This window comes from Micromys minutus, assembly GCF_963924665.1.
Source record: "Micromys minutus genome assembly, chromosome: 1".
Lineage (NCBI taxonomy): Eukaryota > Metazoa > Chordata > Mammalia > Rodentia > Muridae > Micromys > Micromys minutus.
Genome location: NC_137969.1, coordinates 228070546 through 228090203, shown reverse-complemented (window position 1 = coordinate 228090203; position 19658 = coordinate 228070546). Strand labels below are relative to the sequence as shown.

The following is a 19658-nucleotide window of genomic DNA, read 5'->3' as shown; positions in this document are numbered from 1 at the left end:
AACTCAAAACCAATTTATTTGACCTTGGGTAGAACTGGCAAGCCAAAAGCTGCTGCCTCTTCCAGACTGGAAGACACTGAGAAAGGCACGGTGAGGTTTATTTGGAGCCACCGCACTTAGAAAGACCCATCTTCTTCCCGTCCAATACCCATGCATGGTAACAAAAGAATACGGGACCTGTTGGTACCACTTGAGAAGGCCATGTATAATGGTGTCAAACCTGGTCCTGAATCCTCAGACACAAAGCCATGGCTTACTTTCCCCTCTATGTCCCAGCTGCCTTCCTGCCTTTCTCCAAGGCAGAAGAGCTTTTCCTGGGCCTGTAGCACTCAGGTGGTCTCCCCACCAGGCAGTTCCTGGTGAAAGCAGCAGCTTCAATTCTGCTTTGCCAGTCTTCAGAGTCTACTTTGCTAACACAGAGGGATGTCTATGGGACTCAAAAGGCAAAGGGAACACATTTCATGCACTGAGCCTTTATTGACAGTATACTCCACATAATATACTTTTGTCAAATTAGAAAATTGAAAAAAACTTATTTTCTATACGTATGGGTGTTTTGCCTATATGGTTTATCCATACATATCCCATGCATGCGTGGTGCCAAGGAGCCCAGAAGAGGGTGCTGGATTCTCTGGAACTGGAGTTTGAGATTGGTGTGAGCTGCCATTTGGTTGATGGGAATTGAACCTGGGTCCTCTGGAAGAGCAGCCAGTGCTTGACCATTGAGCCATCTTTCCAGCCCCCCATGTCAGTCACTTTGTATTCTACCCGAGGATAGGACTCCCAACTGAATACAGCAAGCACCATTCACAAAACATCCTCATTAGAAGCAGGAGGGAGCTCCTACTTGCCCTCTTTCAGACTGTCTGGACAGGACGAGCTGTATGAGAAGCAGTAAAGGTCTTGTTGGACAGCCATGAGCAGCCCTGGGGCTCCCCGGGGGCCCCCAAGCCGAGGAGAGAAGGCCACACTGGGAATGTTGGCCTTGGAGGTTGGGCATGGAGAAGGTATGGTTCTGAGCAGCTGGGCATCATGGAGGCTCCAAATTCTTGTATAGCAGTCTTGACCCACTAAGAGAGGAAAAATAGCACAGCAGAATGAAAACGTATGGTATGTAGACATTCCTTCTCACAGCCTCTCAGGGCCAAATGACTGTACTAAGCCCAAACACAGAACCCCTAGTTCTTGACCTGTGTTTTTTGACCCCCCCCCCTTTGGGTTGTCTTTCCATGGGGTCACCTAAGACCATCCAAAAACACAAAAGATTTACTGTAATATGATCCAGTATTACAGTAGCAAAGCCGCAGTCACAAAATAACAATGGAATAATTTTATTGTTGGGGGGGGTCACTGGAACATGAACCTTATTAAAAGTGTTGTAGTGTTAGGAAGATTGAGAACCACTGTGCTGGGGGAAGGTATTTTTGCTAATACATTTCTTAAAATGAAGACGAGTTAGCTGGTCCATTGCTCCAGAACCCTAACTAGCTGCACATGTCCTGACGGAGCAGTGGCTCAGCCCAGCCCCTGGCTTATGGGTACAGCTTCTTCTTAAGCAGGAGTCCAGCCCACTGGACTGGGTGAAAAATACTACCCAGGAACCTTCCAACTTTGTCACACCCAGCAGAGCATATGACAGGAACTTCTAGTTAAAAAATTCAAGTTGAAGTTTGCAGGACTGCAAGTTGTGCTAATGCGGCATAGAACGCCAGGTTTATGATGGCCCAGATGCTAGATCTGTGGGGCTTAGCCGTTGGATTTCAGGCTACCTGGTGACTGGGGCCATAGTGCTGCCTTGGCAGAGGATGTACTTGGGGTTGTGGCTGGCTGCTGCAGCTGGGCAGACACTGCCTGCCTGTCAGCAAGGCTCACCTTGTGCCTACCATCCATTGCCGAGACCAAGACTCAAGGAATATTGTAGGAACAAGTCTGGTGCTGGTGAAGGTTGTAAGTACATCAAGAAAAGTTCCGGCCCAGTAATGCTGCTTAGCCCCCAAGAGTTTTAACAGAATGGTGAGCACCTTCTGTAGGAGCATTAGCACGGAGGCTTCTGGAAGACTGAGAACATGTCAGTGGTCTCCTGTTCCTTATGTAGGAACACTGACTTGGGGTTGTACTTGTAGTCAGTTTAACTCCTACAGGGCTTAGTGGCCAGATAGTGCTCTCCCTAGTGGATCATGGGTATGTTAAAAGGCCAGGAGCCACACACTTTAGGAACCCTTAATTTCTCAGCATCTGAGTGAGCTTTTAGGTAAGATGGTGCCTGGTGGAATCCCTCCAGGACGTGAGAGCCCTCACAGGTAGCACTTGGTGGATGGACTTTCCCAATCCCCACACACCTGCCACCAGGATCCCTTCCTCCTCGTGCATATGCAGTGGCAGGTAGGCGTACTCATTCACGTGACCTTCATACTGTCTCACACACTTAGTGGCTCTCAGGTCCCACAGCTTGATCTGCAGGCAGAAGCACAAAGGGTTTCTTGGAAAGGGTCTAGCAGGCACACGGCGACTAACAAACCAGGTATGCAGCTGCAAGGGTGACCTGATCTCATATTATGAGGACTGGTGCCTGACTCGTAATCCTTGTGTCCATCAGAATCACAGAACAGAGGCCCTCTGCACTTCTGTCTAGGCAAGGTTAAGCTTGTGAAGCAGCAAAGGAGTTCCCGGGATAGCGCCTACCCTGGTGTGGTACACCTGTGTGCCATGCCTGCTATCCCGAGGTCTGAGGTCAGTATTCCCTACCTTTCCAGCCATGTCTGACGCCATCAGGTATTGCTCATCCTTGAAGACCTGCACAGAGGTCACTGCTGAGTCATGGAAAATTTGGGCAGCCTTCCAGCTCTTGGCTTGACTTGGAGAACGCAGGTCAATGGCAAAGATTTCCCCAGAGCGACAGCCATTAAACAGCAAAGGAGTCTGTGAAGAGGAACAGTGCCCAGTTTTTACCACTGGCCACATGGGTATGTCTTGGCATTAGGGATGGCAGAAGTTTGGGTCTCAGTGGAATTAGAAGAGAGGTTGCTCTTTTGTTTTGTTTGAGACAGGGTATCTCTGTTTAACAGAGCCCTGGCTGTCCTGAACTTGCTTTGTAGACCAGGCTGGCCTCAGAACTCAAGAGATCTGCCTGCCTTTACCTCCTGAGTACTGGGATTAAAGGCATATGCCACAACACTTTGTGGAAGGCTGAGTTCTTGTGAAAGAGTAGAAGACATAGCCTTGTGTCTCCTCCAGTGTCATGGTGGTGAGCCTGTAAGTGCCTGGAGGTAGAGCCATGGTCACCGCAGGCTTCTTTTCTAAGGCCTAAGTGATGTCTCCCTGTATCCACTACAGCTCTGGACTAGTGGCAAGAGCAGACAGCTCAGTTAACTGTGTGGTTTTATCAGATGGATGAAGGGCTATAATGGTCAGTTCTGCTTCTGCCCAACACTGGTCAGCTGACCTCCAGTGAGTCTTAAAGAAAGAGAGCATTTCCTAAAGCTAAGTCCTTGAAATGCAGTAATGAAGACAGTGTAATTGTAAATCTATAGCTTGTCAGTTCTATATGAGACTAATTAAGTGCTATGAATCTGTATTGGAGCTGCGCGCTGTACTGTGGTGTGGGACAAGACAGACAGGGATGGGACGCTAGGCAGGCACTCTAATCACAAGCTGCACTCATAGTCCCAATTTAGAATTTTCACATTTTAAAAATCATCAGACTAATCCAATATTCAAGACCTGCTAACACCTGGCTAGAGCTTGGGAGACAGTTCCACATCAGCTCAGACCTGCTCTCAGAGTAGCCTCGGAATCCTGGTGGCCACACCTTTAGCCTCAGCATTCAGGTACCTCTGAATTCAAAGATAGCTGGGCCTACATGAGTTCCAGCCATGGCTACACAGACTGTTTCAAGGAAACCAAATCAAAACAAACCACAACCAACAATAAAACAAACAAACAAAAGTAGCCTGCTGATCCCCCAATGCTTTGTTTTCCTTGTTAAGAGGCGCTGGCCCAGATGTTATGACAGGGAAACCCAGTGTCACTCCCACAAACGTTCCACTATAGGGAACATTCTAGTATACCCTTCCAATCCAACCAACCTTGACTGCAAACTGCTGGGCCAAGACATCACTGTTGGTCCCATATGACTGCCGGTGTCCTGTCACCACGTTGGTCAACAGGACCCTCCGAGACAAACCTGGTAGAGATAAACAGATCCCTGAGACCAGGGAAGCTGGCAGTCTAGGGAAGAGAACTGCTGGATGGGGTCTTTAGGTCTATGGAGTTCTGTACTCAACACCTGGGGAGGTGGTCATGGCTCACCAGTACTGAAACAGTTATTTGCCTGGACGTTCAAGGACCAGGCACAGGACCAGGCCCCAGGGATCCGAAAACTGCAGAGCATGCCAGGCTGGTCTGTACCTGCTGAGAGAAACAAAATAACTCAGAACTGGCTGCCTTCTAGGCCCAGGGACATTTCTCTGTGATACCAGGCTAGCAACCACAGATCTGGGATAGCACTAGGAATGCAGCTCAGAGCCCAGCCATGAGTTCAGTATTTCCCAGAGTTCATATCTACAACAATCACTCCCAAGCCATACACTGACGTATTTCAGAGACAAGGCCTTTGGGAAGTGACTAGGGTTTGATGAGCTCATGCAGATGGAGTTCCAAAGTAGGAATGGTGGATTCACACAGAAAGATATCAGCAGAAATGGGTTGTCATCCCCCCTACCCCCAGGTTGGCTCTGCCTGCTGGAATTCCCAGCCTCAGAACTCTCAGACAAAGACTTCAGTTTCCTTATTTGTACAGTGGTAAGATGCGTGCCCCACAGGTACAGGGCAGTGAGATACCAACAGGACTAAATGTTCATGGCTTCATCTACTTCCACGAGGAACCTACTGGGGTGGGCCGCCTCCATCTCCCAGAGGTCAAGCAATGTGGGACTACAGTAGCTGTAACTTTGGACCTGCTCTGCCTGGAGTCTGCACTCTTGGAGCTGACCCCATCCAACAGATGCCACCTCTCTGAAAGTGTAGACATCTGCCAGAAGGAGCAAACTGCCGCCAGCCAGCCAACACGCCTATCACACATGGGAGCTGTGAATGACCGCTACCCGCAGCTCAAGCCAGCGTTTTAATGTCTTGCACGGGGTAGTTATGTGCATTCTTGCTCTAGTTGCAGACACGGCCTTGGGGTTTACAAAAAGCTGCAAACTAAAATGCAGCAATCCTGGGGGCAGACTTTGAAAGCTCTTCCTCAGTGTTACCCATCCTGCCTCACGTGTTGAACTGGAACCAACCCAGCTTCTGGTACCCACATTTCTGGGACCCCCACAGAGACAGAGGACACATCCTCAAAGCATTACTTTTTCTCTCCAAAGCTTAGGAAAGGACCCCGTACCTTGGTGATTGCTGACAAACAGTGATGCTGGGAGCAAGGTTGCACAGCCTGGCGTCTCTGCGAGGCCCATGAGGCACAGCCTGGAAAAAAATCTGTTAAGGATAGACAGGTACAAACAGGGTGGTCCTTCAGGAAGTCACAAAACACCAAGGAGGGTAGAGAACACTGTCCGGATGTGACACTTTTTACACTTTGCATATTCAGTTTCTGTTTCTTCAGGAACATAATGTCACAGGCACCGTAAAAAGCTCTTAGTCCCTTGAGATCTGTTTTCTCACCTTCTACTTAAGGACTGGGCGGGACTGGTAAGGCCATGGTATACTAGCCTGTGCACACCACAAACCAAGTTTCAAGTCCAAGGACAGCATGAAAGCTTAGGCGCTAACCAGCTACGAGACTGGGCCCACAGCAAGTGTCATGGACGTATATGAAACAAACCTCACATAGAGCGCACAGGCACTATCACAGTGGGCTGCTGCATTCCCAGTGGAAAGCCCTGCGGGTCTGAGTGGGCAGAGGCCACCATGCTCTACAGGCACAGGGCCTAGGACCCAGTCTTGTGCTTGGTATCAAAGGAGCTCCCTACATGGCGTTCTGTCCCTCTAATTGCTGCGTCCTCACTCCATTGCACAGCTGGGTACCTTCTTAGGGATGTGTTTAGTTCCTTATCAAGGCAGACCCCTTGGCAGGGATGCTGGGTCTGTCTGGTGACCCACGAGCCTAAACCTGTATGTTGGTGGTAGAGCAGGAGGACTTCTAGGGCCCAATGCTATCTCTTAGCAACTACGCTTCAAGTCCCAGATGTCTGGCACATAGGAACTTGATCATCATCCCAGAAACGGCAACCTCTGTACCTCAGCTGCTTATGGAGACTCCCTATGGTGGACCAGGCGTAGTCTCTGCCATTTCAACAGATGCTCACTCAGGTCCATACCAGGACGTGGTTGTCTACTAAACCTATTCACCTGTGGAGGGATACAGAATGTGGGAGTCCAGGTGATTGAGTGAGGCCCAGCACACAGAGTTCACCTGTGGGGAAGTGGGAGAGAAAGACTAGGTTGACTGCTGGCCGTGGAGAACAACGGTAAAATGCTTTGCTAGAAAATGGCTGGAAGGGACTGGAGAGAGGGCTCAGCACTTGCTGCTCTTACAGAGGTCTTGAGTTTGGGTCCCAGCACCATGAGAACTAACTCCCTCTTCTGGACACACACAGACACATGTGCACAAGTATGCACACACACACACTCCTTAAAATGAAAGAGAAAGTAAGGAAGGAAGGAAGGGAGAGCGAGAAAGGACAGATTTGTAGAGGCACAGACACACGACACCCCCACTCTGCAATGCTGAGACCAATCAATGCAAAGCTCTGAACATGCTAGGCAAGCACTCTACCACTAAATCACCCCTTAATCTGACACGATTTCTTTCTTCAGGTTTTGCTCTTAAAAGGGGCTTTAAGGAGCATCCTGAGGATGGTGGAGCTCCCTGCTCCGACCTCTTAGGCCTTGAGAGGAACAGGAAGGAGCAAACTCCAGGCATCTTTCTCTGCCTCCTCTGAGACAGGACAAAAGTACAGCTAGGCTCGCCTTGTAGCTCAGGCTAACCGTAAGCAGACAGCAACTGTCCCGTCTCAGCCTTCTGTGTGCTCAATGAGATTACAGCTACCACGCGGGGCTCCCCAAGCCATTTTTACCCGTATCCAGCTCATGGCTCACAGCTTATCGAACAGGAAGCCACTGCCTTCGATGTAGCATAAAGGCTATTCTTGGGAGGATTACCTGACATTTTGGGAAGCACGGCGAAGGGCCCCATCTATGCAGTGATTGCTGTCGCCCCATTCCAGGAACTACACCCCTCCAGACCAGTTCTGATCCCAACACTGCCAGTGAAAGCACCCTGCCCTGAGCTCGCCCCAACCACCTAAACTAAATTTCTTTCTGATGGTAAGACTCTGGGCCCTGCTCTCCCTGTGGGGCTCTCAGGAACTCCCTTGGAAAAGGGAGACGACTGCTCCCGAACTCTTCACAAAGCCTTCTTCCCTTTCCCTGACTGAATTCAGCCAGCTACAGCAGTGGCCTAGGCCCAAAGGCAAGAGGCTACAAGGGTGGAGACAGGACATACCTTCCTGTTGGTAAAGTACAGGTTCTCATGCATGTGCACCTCGAACGTGGGGGCCTTCAGACCCTGCAGGTTGATGATGCCATACTTGGAGCCTCCGATTTTGACGTCATTCACTGTGAAGAGGCGATCACTGGTAGTATCTGCCTGGAGGGAAACAGGCTGCAAGTGATCCCTCAGCCATGTGGGCTGCCTAAGCTCCTCTCCATGAGGGAATAAGGCAGGGCTGAACTCGGAGGCACTGCTGAAGATGGTAAATAGAGGGTCTGACCAGGAAGTCTGGTATCCTTGGTGACCACCTCAGAAACAAGTCTGGAAGGATCTCAGTGTTGGCACAGAGGACTATACCATGTGGCCACCATAAAAGCCATGAAAAGCTCTGAGTTGTTGTAGACATGCTACATAGTGAGATCCTGCTCCATTTAATTCAAATATACAACATAGGGCCTGTAATCCCAACACTCACTACAGCAGGAGAAGAGTCCGAGGCCAGCCTAGAGTACAAAGTCTCCTAGTCTTCAAAAGCCCCCAGTAAGTTTCCTCTGCTAAAACACTAAACAGACATACAGACTCACTCACTCTCTCTCTCTCTCTCTCATGAAATTCCTACTTCAGTTTTTAAGAGTTATATGCCTGGATGTACCAATGATGGGAATCCAGTGTGGGAAGCTGCTTTCCCAGTTCTCTGGTCTTACTATCCAGCTAGTCATGTGATGCTGGGTCACAGGGACGCTGCTCTACCATAAGCACATTGCCAGGGAAGGAGCTTGAGGGGACCCAATGCAGCAAAATACCTACTGTTAGGCTACCGGGCCCTCAGGAGGGCTGCTAGAGACTGGGGCCTGACCCCAGTACTTCTCTCATGAGCAGGCCCTGCTGTCAGGGGCTCCTGGGCCATGAGGCCTCAACACTGGCCTCAAGGCTCACTCTGTGGCTTTAGCTTCTCATCTTGCCAGATCACTGCTTCCACGGCCTAGTCTCAGACTCCAAGGCTTTCCCTTGGCATCTAGGAAGGATGACATGCACTCAGGAGGCCCACGGAGAGCAAGGATCCTTCTTGTACAGGGTATGCTCTGGACCCTAGACTCTAGTAATTCAGCTTGATTTTCAGTCCAGGTCTCAGTAAATACAGAGACTTTCCACTACCTACAAATGATGTGGTGGAGGTATGCGTGGTCCTGCCACTGAAGTCAGGGACACTGACAAAGGAACCGCCATGCTGCAGCTGATGGTACATGGGTTCTGCCCACACTGTGCACAGCCAGGGAGAAGATACTTTGTTCATGGTATGTGACCAGACCCAGGTTTATTTCAAAGGAGGGGACTGAAGGGTAAGTGATAAGGGGACACACACACACACACACACACACACAAGACACCCCTCCAAACCAAAAGGAAGACACCTGTTTTTTCACAGTAATTGGCTTCTTGTTAGCCAGGCTTAGTGAACACTAACACTAAGCCAGGAATGGCAGCCGTACCTGGGCACCGGCAGACACTTCTCACTCACCAGGATGAAGTTAAACCGGTCACTCGCCAGAGCAGAAGGGTCTGAGCTCTGAATCTCTACCTTTTTCCTCTCCATGCAGCTCACTCGAAGCTCATGGGATAAACTGGAGAGGAAAACAGAAACGGGAGAGGATGGCCACCAAAGCCAGAAACCTGAGTCCGACGCAGGTGTACCATTTGTGTAGAACCAGCTGTGGGAAGATGACTTGAGTTCAGAAGTTCAAGGCCAGTCTGGGCCACATGAGCAAGGAGGTCATGTTTCAACCATTAAAAAGGCAAGACAACAGCTGGGGTTCTGCCTTTCCCACACCCACCTCCACAGCAGCTCTCATACACAATGATATGGACAACTGACTGACTAGGTAGCCCTTCTCCAAATCAAAGAGTTAGGGTAGAGCAATTTCTCCAGTCACCCAGTACAGACATTCTCTTGGGACGAAGAAAATGGGCCAGAGACGTGATCAGGCCGCCGAAGGGCACACAGTGGATTGGAAGAGCCCAGATGTGCAGCGGCCCACCTCTCTGCCCTTTTCCTCTTCCACAGGACAGCTTCTGAGATGCAGGAGGCTGTACGCTACCCTGCGTGGCTGGCCCTTCCTGAGGTAGGCACTAGTTAACCTCCTGTTCATGTAAAGGAAGCAGAGCATAGGGTAGGGATAAGGGGCTGGGGTCAGACAGATCCTATTTCTGTTTTTACCTGGAGTAAGTCACTCTGCTCTGAACTTCAATTTCCTCTTTAGAAAACAGGAGGGGCTGTCTCTCAGCGAGCCTTAAACTTAACTGGATTTCTCTACCATTGCCTCTCTGCTTATGGTTCTCATTGCCTATTTCCCCATCTGTCTCCTTTCAAATTACCTTTCTAGACCCAGTTGGAATGATAGTGAACATCACTATATATATTGGAAATGCTGGGGACTGAATCAGGCACATGAGGCTAGTACAACTCTACACTGAACTGCTGGCTTCTAATCACAAGCCCCTTTTGATGCTCAAAAAAGAAAGGCAAGCTGCCCCAAGGAAGGCCATGGAGCTCTAAATTGGGTTGGTCTTTTTGCATAATAAAGGGCTGGAGGGGGGAGGGTCTTAAGGATGCAGATGCAGAAGCAGGAAGAGACGCGGACTGAGCTGGGAAGTAGGGAGAACCACCTGCAGAGGCAGAGGTAAAATCGGGTTAAGTTAGAGACTAGCTGAGAGACTTCCCAGCAAAGGGCCAACTGTCTTAAACTTACACAGATGTCTCCATGTCTTTATTAAACTTCAAGCAGGATCCCAAAAGCCCCACAATACCCCCAGCTATTTAGAATAGCACAAGACTAGATTTGCAAACTACAAATAAGGACAGGGAAGAATATCCAAGACAAAATAAGATACCATCTTACCGGCAATAACTGGAGAGGTTGAGAAAACCCAGTTGAGTTTTTCGTAGGATGGAAGATGCATTAAACCCCACTCTGGCAATTTTCTAAGTTTATAAATTAAAACAAAAAACAAAACAAACAAGATTCAGTGGAGGCAACCATGCTGGCATAAACCTGGAATTCTAGCACTGGGGAGGCAGGAGTGTACACTGAACACCAGTTCAAAGCCGTCCGTGAACACAGTGCTTTCCAGACTAGCTTGGGTTAAGAGACCTTGCCAAATAAGCAATAACAAATAAAAATCACTGTGGGGACTGGGGGAGGAGGAGGCTGGAGAGATGGCTCAGTGGTTAAGAGCACTGACTGCTTGCTCTTCCAGAGTCCTGAGTTCAAATCCCAGCAACCACATGGTAGCTCACAACCATCTGTAATGGGATCTGGTGCCCTCTTCTGGTGTGTCTGAAGACAGCTACAATGTACTCAATATAATAAATAAACCTTTAAAAATTATTTTTAAAATAATAAATATACATTTATTATTATATAATTATTTAAATATATTATATTTGTTGTGTTGTAGTTTGGGTAACAGGTATTTAATTCCACAGGACACAATGAGGGATACGAGTATTAGTGAACAGAAATTTGATCGATGAAATTTGATGGTACTCTCTGAAAGCCTCATCTCATTGGCAGTAAGAAAAACCCAGCACAGGGCAGTCTGGGGGCTTGCCAGTCTGTGCCACACCACTTGCTTGCTCAAAGGCAAGAGGCTGGTGTACAGAGTTAAGACCAGATGCCAGGGTCTATGTCAGCAGACAGAAAGGGGAGTGGGAAATGGGGCCTCTTGCCTGGTCTTCTCCCATCATTTCCATGGCAGGGAAACTGATAGCACAGTCTGACATGTGTGTGTCACAGGGCACCTGACTGGCAGCCTGCTTTCAGCAGCAGATGGGTGTACTGGCGTGGCGGGCACTGGGCAGCCCACCTTTTTCTGCTTGTCCTCCTGCTGCAGCAGCTGCAGCCTCCTGCTCTCCATCTCCTTGTGCTGGATGCCCTCCTTTGTGAGGGGGTTGCAGTTGTTGTGACCCGGGAGCAAACGGAAGTATCGGTTCTTTTCAGGGTCAAAGTAAAAACCTGGAAGATCTATAGGAAAAAGAATTAAACTGACCAAATTAAAAAACAGACCCGCCTAATGACGATAAAGAGTCTGTGTTTCTTTTCTGCTGGCTAAGTGACAGTCGTGGTCAGCCACGGAGGTCTGTACTGGGGAGACCATCTGCCCCAGCATCACCCCGACACCCGGCTCCTTCTGTCAGTTGTTTCTAGAATTCCCTCAAGTCAAGAATGGGCTCAACTCCCCAAACAAGGGAAGAGACAGAGCCCTGGCTGAGGCAGGGCAGTCAGGACAGGGTCACCACCTGGTTGGAAGCAGGCTGAGGCTTTATCTTTCCTCCAGGAAGGCCAGGGGCCCTGCCCAGTTTTCCACCTACCTGGCACTGAAGACTCTCCAGCCCTGCTGGATGAGGTTGATGGGGACTCAGCATCATGGTGGCCAGAATCTTGTGAGCTCTGAGATGCTCCTGCGGTGTACCTGTTGACACACAGTTGTGACAATAGGGGGGTGTGTGTGTGCTTGTGGGAGCCAAATGACAATACTGGGTGTCAATCTTTTTAAGCAGGACCTCTCATTGGCCTGGAACTCACAAAGCAGACTAGGCCAGCTGGTGAACCCCAGGGTTCTTTCTGTTCATCTTCCCAGCACTGAGATTACAAGCACATGACCCCACACCTAGCTTTTAAACATAGGTTCTGGGGAATCAAACAAGTCTTCCTACAAACCAAGCCACCCCCCTGCCCCCCCAGTGCCAGCTCTGACTGAATGTCCTACTTAGCAGATCTGTAGTTACCTGACCTTTGTGATTTGGGGAGCACTGACCCCTTCGAATCACCAAAACAAAAGCTGTCCTCCTTTTCTTCTTTGCTTCCCCTTCTCCCCCTCCTCACCTTCCCTCCCTAAGAGGACACCTGTCACAAGGAGTCCTTATCCTCACTTCTGCATTTGCATTCCTGGAGATCTTTTGGAATTTCCCAGGATGAGAAGAAAACCAGTGCTCTTTGGCGGTAAGAGTGTTACCAGCTGAGCTCTCTGTCCAAGCCGGGTGAAATTCATTATTTATTGGCTTGGGCGGCAGAAGGCTTATATTTTATCTGGCCAGACAACCTTACAGAGGTAATTTCCTCAGTGATATTAGGACACGCTGGATCTGTAAAGCCACCAGTGGCCTCTGTGGCAATTAGACTGGAATGCAGGGTGCGAATGTCTCACACACAATAAAAGAAAGTCTGCAAGGCTAAGCTGAAGGAGACAAAGAACAGGCTGCATCCAACCAACACTAGCCTCGCACAGATGTAGGAAAGGCATTTGCTGTTTTCTGCCCAGAGCTTTCTGCAGGAGGATGGATTGAGAGTCATAACAAATGTTGGTCTTTCTCTCCAAGGACTGCTGCTCCATTCTTCCCACATGGAGCCTAAAAGATGGCCGTGCCTGACAGGTTTCCAAACCACTCTGCCAAAACTGTGCTTGGACCCTTGTACAGATTACATTATGGCCTTTGGGGAGGTCTGAGGCCCCCAAAATATCCACGACTCTCCTAACAAAACATACCAACGCCGGGTGGGGTGCTGACCTTCCTACAGTATGGGTCAAACTGGAGATTCACACCCAGTGAGACTCCGGTGCTCAAAGCTCTAAGGGCTGGGCAGCTTATTAAGGGTTTTTATACAGCTGAGCAAGCGGCTTACAGGACAGAGCAAGATGGGAAAGTGCATCTCCCAGGGTCACAGCTGTTCTTTCTCCCATCATCTCTGAAGGGATCTGTACTATTTGCATTAATTTAATCTGGAGAAGTACCGTGATATTTAAAATCATGAGCCTACATTTAGAAAATAAAAAAACAATAATTTATGTGCGGATGGGTGTGGGCCAGCACGCATGGGGTCAACTTGAGGGAGACTATCCTTTCCTTCCACAGTGGCAGCATGACTTTGCATCCACTGAGTCATCTTGCAACCCTCAAATTTATCTGTTTTAAGAGGAGGGCTGGGCTGGCAAGGGAGCTAAGTAGGTACAGATGTTTGTGGTCAAGCCTGATGATCTGAGGTTGATCTCTGGGACGCACATGGTAAAGAGCGGATTCCTACAATTATCTCTTCACTTTCACATGCATGCTGTGGTACACACACACACACACACACACACACACACACGATCGACATGTGGAAAAATCTGAAACTGGCAAACGTGTTGTAGAGAGGGAGAAGCTTGCAAACCTGAAGGCTACATAAAGACCTCCTCCTGTCAGGAGTCCTCACTGAAGCCAGGGAAGAATGTGGTGAGGGGTGGGTGCACTTGTTCTGAGACAAGAATGTTTATACTTCACAATATGATGGATAATAGCCTATTACAGCAGGATAATGGACGTACGCTGAGGACTCTAATGAAGTCTAAGATGGGTGGGCACGCGGTACCCGTCTAAGATGGGTACCCACTGCTCTATTTCTTGTGTACTTTTGTGTGTGTTAAGCCTCTGTATGCCAGATGGTGGTGTCACACTAGAGTTTGAGGCCAGTCTGCTTACATAGTGAGTTTCAGGACAGTCAGAGCTATGTGGAGAGAGAGCCCCTCTACACAACACCCCCCAAAAAAGACTTGTAGTTCACACACACACACACACACACACACACACACACATTATGTGAATGTTACATACTATATCTTTTTGCATAAACATGTTGGATATATATTTATGTAAGTCCTTTTCCAGGATTTATACTAGATAATAACCCCATAAAGATCTATTTTTCTTCTTTCTTCTTCTCTCAAGTTTCCAAAATGGAAAAGCAGGTCTCCAGTTGTGTCAAGACAATTCTACCTGTGGCTGACACTGGTCAGAAGCCAGTAACTGAAACAAAGAGTGTGACTGTCATCTCACTTCCTGGAGCAGTGGTCTGATGACAGGCAACAGTCAAGCTTTCAAGCTTTGGTCCCACTGCCGACTGGTTCTCAGGAGTACTTGTGTGAGCACGGAGCAAAGCAGGCCTTCAAAACTTACCTCTCACTGGAATCACACTGCCGGAGGGCAGGGCTCTGCTGGTGGCCCCGCCCACGTCTTCTCCTACTCTTCCAGACGTTCCTATCCATTTCCGTTCTAGGAGAGAGAAACAGAAGCCCAGACACTCCGGCTGTGCGCTCTCCCACTTTCCGGGCAGCTCCACCGTGCTCACCGGCGTCACTGCCGAGACTGCTACCCACACCCTCGTCAGCTGCCACCTCCCACCACTGACAGTGTGATCCTCTGTGTCGAAGAGATGTGACCAGGCAAGAATAACGTGTTCCGCATCTTTTCCACAAATACTCCTGTGAATTCTTACTCTTGTCTCAGAGAGATAAACATCTGTCTCTGTGCCTTTCCAAGACACTCTCCCCCACCCCAGATGTCCACCTCATGCTTCCTTGGGGACTTCCAGATGTCTAGTTTGTTTAACAGCTCCTCTTTGCTGGAAAGCATACTAGTGGTGCCCACCCCCATCCAAAGGTAGGTGCAGAGCCTTCCAGCAGAGAGATTTACACACCAATTCAATGTCTTTACACCCCCAACCCCAGCAACCTGCTGAGGGAGCAACTACCGGTCCACAGGTTTCAAAGCTGGGGAGGGTCTCATTTAGTTCCCATTCCTGTATTTAGCTTCTAATGGCCAAAATGGAAGGTTCAGGTTATTAAGTTAAGGCCAGCCTAGGCTGCCTAGACTTTCCAAAAAAAAAAAAAAAAAAAACCCAACAAGAAGCTGAGAGATGGCTCAGCAGTTAAGAGAGCTCTTGCTGAGGACTTGAGTTCAGTTCCCAGCACCCACATCAGGTGGCTCATAACCACTTAGCTCCAGGGGATCCTATGTTTTCTTCTGGCTCTGGAAGGCACCTGAACTCATATGCATTTTTTACCCTCATATGTTTATGATTTTTAAATAGTTGCTCAGTGGGAGATAGGGGTGCTCTTTGCCAAACATGATTTTCACCCAGGACCCCAATGTCCTCTGACTTCCACAAGCACACCAAGGCACTCTCCCAGCACTGCCAGTGAGCAGACATACATGCAGGAAAAGCACCCATACACATAAAACAAAATAAATAAAAGGTACTCTTGTAATCCCCAGCACGCGGGAGGGTAAGGCAGGAGGAATGCAAGTTCAAGGTTATCCTCACACAGGGAGATGGAGACTAACCTGAGCTCCCCAAGACCCTCAGAAAAGCACCCCATTAAAAACACACAAAAAAACAAAACAGCCCATGTCTAAGGATTGTTGGAAGTATATTTTTCTAAAATACAAGTTCACTTTCAGGATGCATACTGTGGTTTATATCTGCATTTGTCTGTTTTAAACTTTGCTTATATGCTCCTGTCTCACTGGATGTGAATTCCTTTTTGTTTTGCTATAGTGCTGGAGACTGACCTCAGGGCCTTGTGTGTGCTGGGCCAGAGATCCAGGGCTGTTTCTTCTATTCTTAGCACCCACTGACCTAGTTGGCTAAGTGCAAATTACTGCTGAGCTAAACAAAACAACCCTCCCCTCCCCCAACAGAACCCTGCTGCGACTTTACTGTTGTGTGGTGCTTGGGGAGGAATCCTGGGCCCTGGGTCTTAACTACTGAGTTTACCGTTAGCTCCCTTCACTCATGAGACATTCAAACCCAAAATGTCTGTAGGTATTTTTTGCCAGCATCTATGTCTGCCCTGGCACTAGAGTTACAGACTTTAAGGGCTGCCATAAGGGTACTAGGAATCAAACCTGGGTCCTCTGAAGGAAAAGCCAATGCTGTGAGTACCAAGCCATCTCTCCAGCCCCACTCCACTAAACCTAAGGGGCTTCCTTCTGCTGGATGTTTTTCTTTAGTATTTATATGTAGACAACACCCAATGTGCATGTGCTGCAGGCACTGGGGAGGGGGGAGGGCTGTGGCCCGCCTCATGACTTGACTCTCCTCCTAGAAGGAGAGCAAGGAGTGGACAGGGTAGTGGACTGGGGGCAGGGGGACATGTGAGGAGCCTGCAGGAAGAGGCTGGGTCAGGCTAGGGATGGCTCCAGGTGCCAGGGCAGAGGCTTGATTACTTATTACCAATCAGATTAAAGGATACTAATCTCAAACAGTTTGAAATCTACAGTCTTGTGTGGTGTGAAGAGGTGTCTCTCTACAAAGCTAGCACTGAATGTGTAATTCTTGCTGCCTCAGCCCTCCACACACTGTGCTGACAGATGTGTGTGCACCATCATACCTGGCTTGAAACCTATAACCTTAAATTATGAAAAAGATCACACATGACTATGTAGGGCATTCAAATGCCCCGGAGTATAGTATTTTATAACCCTATTTCCATTCGCCAGAGTCCTTTAATTCTACCTTCAGTAGCTTTTCGCTGAGATTACAAGCTCATACGAAGTTGTGCAATTCAGGAATCTGGATTCTAAGTCATTCTAAGATAAAAAATGAAAATGGGGAAAAGTGTGCTCAACCCTATTCTTCCCCTGGACATCCAATCTTTGTCATCTGTAGGTTCCTAGCTGCCAGGTGGTACCTGCCCTGTTCCAGAGACACACTCAAAGACAGGCAGGCCCATGATCGTAATCACAATGCTTAGCAGTAGGAGGCCGAAGCACCAGGAACTAAAGGCCACCAATAGCCACAAAGTGAGGTTAAGGCCAGCTACTGTTATTTACAGCACCATTTCCAGGAAGTGGGAATTTTGTCTTCACCAGGTAGCTGACCTACTAGTATTTGGTTTTTTGTTTTCCTTCTTACTGCCCTGCTCCACACACAAACAAGACTGTGTCTGTGGACATCCAAGGTGGGGGGAGTGTGGTGTTCCCCAAAGTCACTAGAATTGGTGTGGGAAGACTGTGTTACTCACAGACGCACAACTTGGTGTGGCAGGGAGTAGAGGCTGGTCCACACCAGAGCTTACAACTTCTCCAAATACCAGCCTGCACAAAACCTCAGGCAAGCCACCACTTAACCTCTCTTTCTATGTCTTATAAAGATACCACTAGGGTTGGAGAGATAGCTCTGCATTTAAGAGCACTTGCTGTTCTTCTGAGTTCAATACCCACGTGGGAGCTCACAACGTCTCAAATTACAGTTCCAGGAGTCTGACACATTTGGGTCTCTTCGATCTTTCACAGACATGTAAGTACACACACCCACACACACAATTAAAAATAAAAGCTCTTTTAAAAGGTGTGTGTGTGTGTGTGTGTGTGTGTGTAGATGCCTCAGCGGTTAAAATCGCTGAGGACCCAGGTTCAAATCCTAGCACCCCGAAGGGTGGCTCACAACCATCTGTAATTCCAGTTGGAGGGGATCTGACTGATCTCTTCTGGTCTCCCTGAAGACCAGGCTTGCTCACAGTAGACATGTGTATGAAACCCAAATATCCATATGCATCAAATAAGCCTTAAAAAAAACTTCCAAAATTTATACCAAAAAGTACTACTAGCCTCGCGTTTCTTCACAGCCCAAATTTCAACAGAGGCAGTAGCCTTAGGTCTGCAGGCTGGACGCTGCAAGGTAATCCTGTGGACCCCGCAGGACCTGCCAGGTCCGGGCCCACGCCCACTCCGGCCGTGTACGACACGCTCACTCCTCCTGTCTTGAGCCTGGCCTTCCCTGTCCTCTTGCGTGGGAACAGCGACAACCCCCGTCGGTGCCCAGGTGCACGCCAAGCGTAGGAATAGTCTTACCTGCGCAGATGGTTGTTTCAGCTACAACACTGCTGGGCTGGAGTACGCAGAGGCGTGCTAAGATCCGGAAAGACCCCCATGTTCTGTGTTGGCGCAGCCCATAGGACTAAAGCGACCGGTTCTTTCTTCTCATTGGATTAGGCTTCTGCCTGTCCATGTCAGTAGGGGCGGTCTTTACAGAGGGCGGGACTTAGGACTTCCGCCTCGTCCTTGTCGGGCGTGCCCGTGCTTGGCACGCTTAGGAGCGGGGTGTGCTGAGCTTGGGGGCGGGGCTGGAGTTTGCTACCTGCTTAGAGTCCCAGGTACTCAAGTCCAGACAGTGAGTCTTCTTCCCTCCTGCTGCGGATCGGGTGGAGAAGTTCCTCTCGGCTTGGGGCGGGTATACAGGCCCGAGTTAACGCTGACATGTGAGGGAGGGAAGATGATTGTGTTGTGGAAAGAGCAAAGGAGGCTCTGAGAGGGAACGAGAAAAAGGAATCCGTAGAGAGTTTTCGGGACGCAGGTGCTGGAGGCTCCTCGAATCTAGGTCAGGTTGTTTCCTTTTTGCTATGTGATCTAGGGTGTGCCTATCATTTCTCTGTGCCTTCATTTCCTCCACTGTAGCAAGAAAGTTCTAAGCCAATGATCTCCAGACCAAAGTTTGTTTGTACAGGCAATATTTCTAGAATGGTATATGTGTGCCTGGGTTAGAGACCCACCCAGAGTACCACTGTGAAGAAGAGGGAGTTTGTAATAGGTCGTAGTGTGAGCAGAATTTGTTCAAATAAGTCAGACTAAGTGGGGACCACCAACAGGCTTGACCTTAGTTGCATTTGGAGAAGAGACTCCATTCCTGCGACTCTAGAGTGACATTGTGTGCCATACTAGCCGAGGCTCCCGAGTGCTGGACCCACTAGAAGCTAGCTACCTATCAGTGACCACAGATATGGACCTATCTATGAAGTGCTAAGGCAGAGCGATAGGTTCTGAGGGAAACAATCGAAGAGAGAACTACAGCTTCCCGAAGCTTGAGCTGCTTAAAAAGGACAAAGGTCTGACTTCCAAGCTGACAGAATACGTGACTAGAAGCCTGTTCCAGCTACTGGTCGGGCTGGCTGTGAGGTCCTTGGAAACTTTAGCAAAGTGGTTGAGGAGGGAGTCCAGCCTCAGAGGCAGGGAAAACGTAGGACTCCAGAGACTGGAACCTTGTTGGGTAAAGCTGTGCTTAGGGGAAGGCTCTTGGGTGGGGCAGTAAGTCCGGGAGGTTACCAAGGGGCTGGAGGTGGGCAGATGGGAAACACAACTAAAGGAGAATCTCTGATCTGGATTTTGGGAGGAGGAAGGCAGGATTGTAAACTAAAGCCTTGTGGTCCTTGGAGGATTTCGGAGGAGGGGGAGAGGAGGAGGCAGCAGCTGAGGCAGCAAACAGCCAGCTGACTGGCACCACTGGCCAACTGGAACTGGGTGGACGTCAGTTTTGCCCTGGAAACCTGTAATATATACTCACTACAC

The 19658-nt window shown here is 49.0% G+C and overlaps 1 protein-coding gene across 2 annotated transcripts; it reads right to left on the bottom strand.

Moving 5' to 3' along the window:
* Nucleotides 1-409: 409 nt before the first annotated feature.
* Nucleotides 410-18266, bottom strand: DCAF4 (DDB1 and CUL4 associated factor 4). Of its 2 annotated transcripts, none has more exons than XM_080908346.1 (14): nucleotides 18168-18266; nucleotides 14490-14585; nucleotides 11868-11968; nucleotides 11363-11520; nucleotides 10396-10478; nucleotides 9018-9120; nucleotides 7511-7654; nucleotides 6369-6418; nucleotides 5390-5469; nucleotides 4309-4410; nucleotides 4086-4183; nucleotides 2746-2919; nucleotides 2340-2454; nucleotides 410-1070 (listed from the first exon to the last, which is right to left on the bottom strand). In XM_080908346.1, exons 2-14 carry the CDS (start codon nucleotides 14576-14578, stop codon nucleotides 844-846), a joined length of 1524 nt encoding a protein of 507 aa, XP_080764472.1. In that variant the 5' UTR covers nucleotides 14579-14585; nucleotides 18168-18266; the 3' UTR covers nucleotides 410-843. The 2 variants fall into 2 exon arrangements, with proteins under 2 accessions (XP_080764472.1, XP_080764473.1); XM_080908347.1 differs by having other exon boundaries at nucleotides 4309-4407.
* Between the last annotated feature and the right edge of the window lie 1392 nt (nucleotides 18267-19658).